The sequence below is a fragment of the Aegilops tauschii genome, chromosome 4 (genome assembly GCF_002575655.3).
Source record: "Aegilops tauschii subsp. strangulata cultivar AL8/78 chromosome 4, Aet v6.0, whole genome shotgun sequence".
NCBI lineage: Eukaryota > Viridiplantae > Streptophyta > Magnoliopsida > Poales > Poaceae > Aegilops > Aegilops tauschii.
Window position 1 is genome coordinate 361,375,031 of NC_053038.3, and position 10,184 is coordinate 361,385,214.

The 10,184-nt window shown below is 46.1% G+C and overlaps 1 protein-coding gene and 1 long non-coding RNA gene across 2 annotated transcripts; both read left to right on the plus strand.

Annotated features, from left to right (window-relative positions):
* The first annotated feature begins 226 nt into the window (after nt 1-226).
* On the plus strand, nt 227-3,017 carry LOC109784481 (uncharacterized). The gene is made up of 6 exons (XR_002237883.3): nt 227-526; nt 606-813; nt 1,181-1,445; nt 1,553-2,099; nt 2,175-2,612; nt 2,698-3,017. It is a non-coding gene; the product is annotated as an uncharacterized lncRNA (long non-coding RNA).
* Nucleotides 3,018-4,737: 1,720 nt separating this feature from the next.
* On the plus strand, nt 4,738-8,014 carry LOC109784480 (guanosine nucleotide diphosphate dissociation inhibitor At5g09550-like). The gene is made up of 13 exons (XM_020343078.3): nt 4,738-5,027; nt 5,205-5,267; nt 5,398-5,481; nt 5,568-5,675; nt 5,765-5,937; nt 6,057-6,168; nt 6,475-6,555; nt 6,634-6,696; nt 6,796-6,897; nt 6,989-7,113; nt 7,279-7,489; nt 7,563-7,637; nt 7,769-8,014. The coding sequence occupies exons 1-13, from the start codon at nt 4,941-4,943 to the stop codon at nt 7,826-7,828; spliced, it is 1,344 nt and encodes a 447-aa protein (XP_020198667.1). The 5' UTR covers nt 4,738-4,940; the 3' UTR covers nt 7,829-8,014.
* The last annotated feature ends 2,170 nt before the right edge of the window (nt 8,015-10,184 follow it).

Sequence of the window (10,184 nt, forward strand, 5' to 3'; positions counted from 1 at the left end):
TAAATATGGCGTCCGATCCAGGTTTTCTTTCTTTGTTTTCCGTGAGTTTTAGTCAGAGAGCTGAAAGGGCGTTCTGGTGCCCGAGCCCAGCTGATCCCGATATCTGTGCCTTCTGTTCCCCGCTCGGGATGGGTGAATAACGAGCTAGCGTGTCAGACGCGAACCGCGGATAATGGGGTGTGAGGCGAAATACGGTACAAAACAGTGCGCGCAAGGTGGGCCCAGAGCGTATGGGCGAGCCGGCGGAGACGCGGCTGTGGCCTGAGCCGTGGGCGTCCGCGGAACACGGCGTTAGTAACCAGGACGTCTCATTTTTTCCTGAGCGAAGGTCCATGGTGGTCCATGACGACCGCCGCTTATTGCGAGCCCCGTGCGTGAGAAATCGTGAATGGAACGGCGATGGTGAGGCGACGCGAGGGTGCGCAGGTGATGTGAGGAAGGGGAGCGGCGACAGGTTGGTCCTCCGCGCATCAACCGACGGGGTGAAGGCCGGCGGGATGGAGATCTTGATGGATCCTGTGGACAAGTGAGTTCCCCTTTCTTGATCCAAGCCTCTACTGGTCATCCAGCCCATCTGCCGTCGATGATTGATGAGTTCGGGACAGGTTTCCGCTGCGAGAGGAGTTCGCCGACAGCCTCGAGCACCCAGATCTGATGGCCCTTGTCGTGCTGCGGCGTGGAGGGCCGGGGCACAAGCGGCCGAGGAGTCGAATGTCGCTTCTGGGTGCGCATAGGCGGTGAGCGTCAACGACGACCGACGCAAGAGGAAAAGGTTCTCCTATAGGAGTACATTCTGCGCAGTCGACTGGGAAGGTAAAATCGGAAGTGCCCGGTTGGACAACATGGTGATTTCCTTGAAATGCAATTTGTAGTTCTGATTTTAGATGGCTTGAACTAGAATGTTACGCATGAAGCTCTCAAGTTTAACGAACAGGTAGGAACTGAATAATTTTGTGAACGAATAACCAATGATTTAGCTGTTTGAGGCATGCACGAGAACCTCAAAAGGAAGCGTGTGCATTTAGGCAAAGTCGGAAAGGATTTTGTGTGGCTCGTAGTAAATGGTCTTAGAGTGAAATGCTTCCGATGTACATAAATATGCAGAAAATGTAAAATAGATAGTGACATGACTATAACGACTGAATGTTACTGAAGTTTTTTGAAACCGGGTTGTTTGCAGGTTGAGGCTCGGTAGCGCCTCACCAGACAGAACCCCATGCGTGTCTAGGATGAGTGCGCTCGAGCAAACAATTAGGAAATTTGCGGAGAAACCATCGAGAAGTCTGATCAAACTTGAGCTGGGACTAAGCTCCGAATCCCTCGGAGAGGCGTACGACTTCTACAACTTGTACTTGTTGGAAGTTGGATTCGGCATAAGATATGGTAAAAGTATGTTGAACGCTGCGAGGATGAAATCAATGCAGGAAATTGTCTGCGGATGCCCGGTGAGAGTCCTGATCCGAACTTCATAAAAATGCCTGCTTCCGTTGGTTTAATATGCTGAAATGTTTGTGGCTGAATGCTTATGTTTTGATTGTCTTTGCATGGGAAGCCTGAAGCAGAGAACAGTTGGACTTGTCAACGTGAGTGCCCGGCACTGATCAGACTCTTGAGGGCTGCAGACAGCCAGACACCACTCAGTGTCTCCTACCATGGGGGGAGAGAGTGCACTGGCAATCGCAGAAGCACATAGATAGAGGTCATCATCTGTAGTTTCTTCGGGTCTATGGAGAAATTACCATTAATGAAGAGGACTTTGGGAAACATATGTGGCAAGATAAGTTGCTAGCAGGCATGCAGATGATGACTTCTGGGAAACGTTGGAGGTTTCCACGGACCCAGATTTCACTTACTGCGTACTTGCTTACAGTCAGATCAAGATCAAGAATTTGATGTGGACTAACGGTAGCAGCAGGATGCCGAACGGATTCTATGATGTGGTCACTTTTGACACCACGTAAGGATGAGTATATGACGTGCCTTTCGGGCTCTTCATGGGTTTTCAGAGTGTGATACTAGCAGTGCTAATGAGAGACGAGCAAGTCGAGAGGTTTGAGTGGGGTTTTGCCGAGTTCCTGGGAATGATGGGGTTTTGACAGGTATTTTAATCAAGAAAACATCAGTTCTCTACATTTTACTGGAGTGAGCTAATGTTCATGTGTTAATCAGTGCAGATCAGAACAGAGCTATGGAGGTGGCTGTAAGTTAAATCTATCCTGAGACTGTGCATCGGTGGTGCAAATGGCACATATTGAAGATATCTAAAGAGTGCTTGGGACCTCTCTACACGAAGAAGAATGAGTTCAGGGCGGAGTTCCACGACGTTGTCAACCACATGCTCACAGTTGTCGAGTTTGAAAATGCCTGGGCTATGTCGCTGAAAATGTACAATCTGAAACAACACCTGTATATGACGCACATTTATGAGATACGAACAAAGTGGGCAAAGCCTTATTTCAAGGGTGTTTTCTGCACAAAAATGGCAATCACATGGTGGACCGAGAGCGCCAATCGTACGCAGAAGACCGATGCATATGTTTGTAAGTCAGTACATTGAGGTTGCAATTCGACCGTGAACGGGATGAGAGCTACGAGAAAAAAGAACAATGATTGTAAGTCTCGGTTTTCGTTTCATTGACGAGCATTTCTAGAGTGATGATTGATTTGAGATTGTTCTAACACTTGCCCCCTTTGCAGAGTGGAGTTGAGGCAGACAAACCTTGCGATCCGAACACATACACGCGACCAGTTGGTGGTGTGCAAAAATAGATGTGTCATTTGAGTTAAGTTGTGTAGCTTATGTTCCGTGGATTTTCTGATGTGTTTCAGTGAGCAATGCTCCATGCTTGTTCCTCCAGTGCATGAACTGTGTACCCCTTGTAAACTTAGAGTAAAATATCTTTGAACTGACCGCATACTTGGCTGACTTATGTAGAACTGATGCCAAGATGCAGATGACATGTTTCTGATGAGCTTGCTGTTGCTACCTCTGTAGAATGATCTGTGGCTTTGTTGCATTGATGTTCTTTCATGTCGTGGTGGTCTTGCATGCAGAGAACGAGACACTATGTCACGACCTGATGTGAAAACATGTCTTTCTCCTGTCGCTTAGCACGGTAATGCAATAGTAGGTGGCCATTATTTTTAAGGGCTAGGCAGCCGTTTGGTTATTCGGCGTAAGCTACGGTCTAGCATGGCCCAGGATTAAAAGCAGGGCCGTTTCCTTGTTCTATGGACCCAAACGGGGCTTTCTCCAACTACCATAATAAATGCGATGGCCTGGTTAGTGTTTCTGTGCAAATACACAGGAGATACGAGAGAGAAATACGGGATAGCGCTGCCATCCCGAGGAGAGTCGATGGTAGGGATAGCGAGAGCATCTGAGCTCGGGCTCAGAATCGAATTTTCCTCGGAGAGCTTGCTTTCCAAGTCAGATTAGATGGTCCGGCTGCTATATAAAGCCATAGTGTGTTGCTGTAAAAAGGAGGTTATATTTTATGAATAAACACGATGTGTTTTTAGGGTAAATACCCGTATCGAGTTTTGGGGGAAGCTGTCTAAAAATCCCTAAGTTTTGGGGAAGCTTTAGAAAACCTCTTTGTTGCGATTTCTGCGAGAAAATTGTTTTGTGCATGAGTACCATCGTCGAGATTGGTTTTCTCGTGCTGGACCATAAGGTTCAATCTCTCTACTTCACGTACATCGCGTGTGCGGGCGAGAGGTTACTACCGCTGAAGGAGGAGTGTCGTGAAAGGTCGGGCCGCAACAACGGATCGGATCTCGCCACGACGTTCAAAAGAGTCCAGGTCAATCTTTTGTAAGGATTATATTGCTAGAATATAAAGCATATAATCTTTTAGTATTATTTAAATATGGCGTCCGATCCAGGTTTCCTTTCTTTGTTTTCGTGAGTTTTAGTCAGGGAGCTTGCTTTCCAAGTCAGGTTAGATGGTCCGGTTGCTATATAAAGCCATAGTGTGTTGCTGTAAAAGGGAGGTTATACTTTATGAATTAACACGATGTGTTTTTAGGGTAAATACGCGTATCGAGTTTTGGGGGAAGCTGTCTAAAAATTCCTAAGTTTTGAGGAAGCTTTAGAAAACCTCTTTGTTGCGATTTCTGCGAGGAAATTGTTTTGTGCGTGAGTACCATCGTCGAGATTGGTTTTCTCGTGTTGGACCGTAAGGTTCAATCCCTCTACTTCACGTACATCGCGTGTGCGGGCGAGAGGTTACTACCGCTGAAGGAGGAGTGTCGTGAAGGGTCGGGCCGCAACAACGGATCGGATCTCGCCACGAGGTTTGGTCTTCATAAAAAATGCACATTAAACATTTTTGTAATAAATAATGATTATTTCTCAAAAATTGCATGAACTTTTAAACGTGAAAACGTGTTTATATATGGTTATAAATATTTTTTAAATGCGAAAAACTTTTTCTTAAATGGGCACAGAGCATTTTTTAATATTGGGCGAACATTTCGTAAGATTTTTTTGTAAAGTATCATTTACCTTTTTTAAGACATGTGAACATTTCTTTTGTGTTGTGAACATTTTTTTAACGTCGCAGAGACATTTTTATACGTTATGAAAGTTTTAGAAATATACGATGAAAAGGGAGCGCTGGGCCCAGGCCTTTGGCGTACAATCCGGTGGCCCATGCCACCTCGCGAGAGAGAACGACGGAGAGCCCGGCGCGCCACGCGTCGAGCTCGCCGGGCGCTGCGACCTGCAACCGCGCGCCTCGACGGCATCTCCGCGGGGAGCCGCGACCGATGGATGCGGTGCCTGTGCGAACGCGCGCGCTTGTCGGGCTCCTGCCATATATACGCACGGCGAGCCGGGAAGGGACAGATAACCTGCGAGAGGTGGAGGAGGCTCACCACCGCGAGAGGAAGATCCGGTACCGGTAGATCGGAGAAGAAGGGTTTGTTCGGGGGCGATGGATGAGGAGTACGACGTGATCGTGCTGGGGACGGGGCTCAAGGAGTGCATCCTCAGTGGCATCCTCTCTGTCGATGGCCTCAAGGTGAGCACTGAGTTCCCTTCTGATTTTGCGTATCACCACATGAAAATGTTGCTGGATACATCATCACCAATTGTTCACGAAGGGCGACATTATCTTGAGCTATCATTTCTCTTTTGACAAAGGTACAATGCATAACTCTGAAGCCATTATCTTTCTTTGTACCTTGTGTACGCACAGGTTCTTCACATGGACAGGAATGACTACTACGGTGGAGAATCTACATCCCTGAATCTGGCCAAGGTGCGCTATTAACGCGACCCCTGCAAACACCATATGTATCACAATGTTCTCCAAAATACAAAAAAAGATCTTAAAATTCTCGTGAATCTTCAGTTATGTTGTCTTACGTTTCGTTCCGTTCGCTTGATAGATCTGGAAGAGATTCAAAGGCAGCGACACCACTCCTGACCATCTGGGTGTCAGCAAGGAGTACAATGTCGACATGGTGCCCAAGGTCTGTAGGCGCCTGCAAACCCAAGTTCCTATGTCTTTCCTGTGCTTCTGCTGTTATGCAGTTCACCGTAAAATGTGAGTTTGCAGTTCATGATGGCCAACGGTGCATTGGTCCGTGTCTTGATCCGCACGAGCGTGACAAAGTATCTGAACTTCAAGGCCGTCGATGGCAGCTTCGTCTACAACAACGGGAAGGTATGGATCTGATATTCGACGCGATACTACTGTTAAACATTTATACACCATGTTCTGATTCACATTTTCTTCTTTGGTAATGCTGATAGATCCACAAAGTCCCTGCGACAGATGTTGAAGCCTTGAAATCTAACCTAATGGGCCTGTTTGAAAAGCGCCGCGCTAGGAAGTTCTTCATTTATGTTCAGGACTACGAAGAGGATGACGCGAAATCACACGAAGGCCTAGATCTGCACAAAGTCACGACGAGGGAACTCATCTCGTAAGTTGCTTTGGCTTGTGTTGTATTCTGGTTGCTGCTCAATAATCAAAAAGTAGAAAACCAAGTTGCATTTCGCGACCATTTCCTAATGCAAAGTCGATAATGTTTGCTTGGATCAGCAAATATGGACTGGAGGATGACACAGTTGACTTTATTGGTCATGCATTGGCACTTCACCGGGATGACAACTATCTCGATGAGCCTGCAATTGACACTGTCAAGAGAATGAAGGTACTATATTCCCACCAACTAAACAAAACAAGTCTGTTGGAGTCAGCACCTTAGCCAACTATTTTTTGTTTAAAAAAAGAGAAGATCCTAAGGCGTATTCTTGGAAGACGGATTACAGAAAGGACATATACTGCACATCTTTTTTCCTTGACATATACTGTAAGAGCACAGTTTTCAGCTAAAGATATACAATGGGTGAAACAAATAACATGAAGCCATGACAGATAGTTTGACAATAAATACATTGGGGTTTGCGGAGGAAAAGACAATTAACATCTGATCGCCACATTGGTCTTCTTTCAATAGCTTTATGCGGAATCATTGGCGCGCTTCCAAGGTGGATCACCTTATATCTACCCCTTGTATGGGCTAGGAGAGCTCCCTCAGGTATATGACCACGCCAATTTACCCTGAATTGATAGACATTTCAGCTTCATTCAACTGAAATTGAGAACATTATACTAGGCCTTTGCTCGTCTGAGCGCTGTTTATGGTGGCACATACATGCTCAACAAACCAGAATGCAAGGTAACTGTTTTATCCATTTTCAGACAGTTCACCACTCAACAGTGCTGCAATGCTACTTTCTAAATCTTCAGTCAAAGTTAAATTTGGAACTGTTTGCAGGTTGAGTTCGATGAGAGTGGTAAAGCATTTGGTGTGACATCCGAAGGGGAGACCGCGAAATGCAAGAAGGTTGTTTGTGATCCCTCATACTTGCCTGACAAGGTATATATACATCTGTGGCTCGCAAACCAGTAAATTTCAGATTCAGGCTTGTGGTATTATATGACCTTGAAATCCTTCAAACAATGTACAGGTGAAGAAGGTTGGAAGGGTGGCGCGTGCCATATGCATAATGAAGCATCCAATTCCTGACACCAAAGATTCTCACTCCGTGCAGATTATCCTCCCAAAGAAACAGCTGAAGCGCAAATCAGACATGTAAGTAATATTAAAACGAAAGCAAACCATCGAACCTTAAAACAATCTTAGTTAGATAAGTAGTACTGTTCTTCAGTTGGTTTTAGCTGTTATGATTGCTTTGAAACATGAGCTGTCTTCTTTAGTTAAAGCACAATAGCAGTACCTGACACAATTAGTTTGCAGGTACGTGTTCTGTTGCTCGTACGCTCACAACGTTGCGCCGAAAGGCAAGTTCGTCGCCTTTGTGTCGACTGAAGCTGAGACCGACAAGCCCGAGATCGAGCTGAAACCCGGGATCGACCTGCTCGGCCCAGTGGAGGAGACATTCTTCGACATGTACGATCGATTCGAGCCTGTTAACGCTGCTGAGGAGGACAACTGCTTCTTGACAACTGTAAGTTGAAGCAACCATAGTTTACTCACTCCACAACATTGCAGGATTGTTCTCAATTCGTTGGTTTTTACAGAGCTACGACGCGACCACGCATTTTGAGACAACGGTGAAGGATGTGCTCGCCTTGTACAGCAAGATCACTGGAAAGGTAATTGTGCCTGCTCTTTTTTTTTTCCTTTCTTTCAAAACGTCAATATTTTCATACACAATAATAGAAGATTAAAAGACGAAAGGAAGATCTGAATGGAAAACTCAACAACTTGCTCTGTTACAATGCAGGAACTTGATCTTTCCGTGGATCTGAATGCTGCCAGTGCCGGTGAAAACGATGCCGCTTGAACATCTGTTGCTAGTAGATAATTTCAGTTTTCGTTCTTTCTTTGTCCATCGATTCGTTCGTAGATGGATCGGTTCCATTCGATCCATTTCTTGCTTTTGGGCTTCCATTTGTCCTTCCTGATACAAAGTACAGTACCATGGATTTATATATATCTATATACGTCGAATAATCTCTGCATTTCTTCACTAACGTGAACCTGTGAGTGAGAATTGCATTGTCCATCTATGCTCATTCTAAACAAATCTCTTGTGTTACTACTGCTGAACATCGCGAAAGGATCCGTAAAAAAAACATCGCGGTGACCCCAGGATAAGGGGAAGAAGGGCACGACTCTCGGGCATATAGTAGTGGGGGTCGAGATTTGGACAGAGAGAGTAGATATTCCATTGTCCATCTACCTATTGTCCTGATGACAGTAGGATAAATTAAGTGCACGATGTTGCCGGCCTTCCACGCCTCCAACTTTTTCAATGAGCAGAACCAAAATTAATTCAGCTTAGCGCAGACGCGACAGAGGAAAACGAAGAACGGATTGGGTTTTCAAATAATTCATGCCTGTGGTTGGTGAGACCCTGATAATAATTCAGCATGTTACCCATAGTGGTTAACTAAAACTTGCCTAATAAACTGCTTTATCCAGGCCAGACAGAAAACGGCGTGGGCTCCATACATTGAAGGAAAAGGATCAAAGGTTCAAAGGCTAACGGCCTTTATCATGGTGCTATTAGCAGCAGTACAGCACCGTCATGGACCAAATCATTTCACTTGCCATCCTCAAGCTGCGCACTGGACTGGACTGGAGTAGCGTCTTGAAATGACACCCATACCGTATCATGGTGGATATCCTTTTTCGTTGGAGCCAATCTATTAGGGCCAGAAAAGTGGCGGCAAAAGAAAATGCTGCCTCTTTCCTAGGTTTGGTGAAAAGTAGTGCTTTAAGAAATGTAAACAGATTTCTCAACATTTTTTTTAAACAGTACTGGTTTTGATTATAGTGAGCAGGCACAAGAAGCAAGGAGTTGAATTGTGTAGGAGTAGTAATGAACTAAGAGCACTGCTATGTAGACGACGAATTTACACAAGACAAGTCACCGACACCATTGGATATCCTTTTTTTTAATATGTGTGGCTTTAAAGTCGTGTATTGTGCGCAAATCGTGCAGGAAAGATCATGTGCACAGCCATTTCATTGAACTAGTAGTAGTATTGTACTACTACTGTCGTTCACGTGTTGTCGTACTTGTGGTTAATCTATTTTTATTGGAGTACTGCTCGTACTTGTGGTGCATGACCTGGCGAGCTGCCGAGCTTTTTTATTTTTACTGGAGTACTGCTCGTACTTGTGGTGCATGACCTGGCGAGCTGCCGAGCTTTTTTTTTAGCATCAGTACAGACACAAGCGCTCATATATACGCGCATACACTCATTCCTATGAACGCACACACGTACACTCTACCCCTATGAGCACCTTCGAGAGACTGAGCCGGCATATCATCTTGAGATTTACGAAGCCATCATAGGCGCCTCGTCGTCGACGGGAACGTCTCCTCCCACTGAAAGCGCATCGCCGGAAATTCTGAAATAAATCCAGAAATAATGCGAGCACCAGGATTTGAACCCTGGTGGGTTGGGGACACCACTGTCCACCTAACCATCTCAACCACAGGTTGATTCGCGAGCGAGCTGCCGAGCTGGAGGGTAGTAGTACAACTTTTTTTGCTTGCACGGGACGTATACTGGCTGGAGTAAGCTCGAAATGAACGCCCTAGCCGGTACCCATGAGGCCATGAAGCAAAGCTGCAGGCACCGTAGTCCGTCCGTAGAAGCGAGAAACTTTTGTTTACAGTTTTCCTTCTTGGCGTGGGGCTGGTAGAAGCGAGAAACCGTCCGTCCGTCCGTCCGGATTTTTAACAACCCTTTCACCATCATCATGCTGGTCAGCGGGTACGCGCCGCTGTGCTTCTGGGGGCCATCGGGTTCGCGGTTGTCGTCCACGATGTTGCCCTCGTCTCGGTGGCAGCACCAAGGTGACATGCAACATATGCACCATCGTCGGTTTTGTAGGCTTCTGTCCGCCGCAACGCATACACAGATCGTATCGGGATCCGGAGAGATGCGTAAACATGTGAAATGGGGCAATCCAGACGGACGGCGATTTCGTCCGCTTTTTGTCCGTTTGAATCGACCGCAACGCCCGGCGTCCGCCCTGTTTTTGATATGGGTCGGCAGCGCGCTCAACACACCGACCCATATGTGCCGGCGTGGCCGGCTGGCCAGTCAATATTACATTGATTTGCATCCAAACATATTGTCAAACATAGTTCACCGAATAAAATAGTATAGTTTTATAAGCCG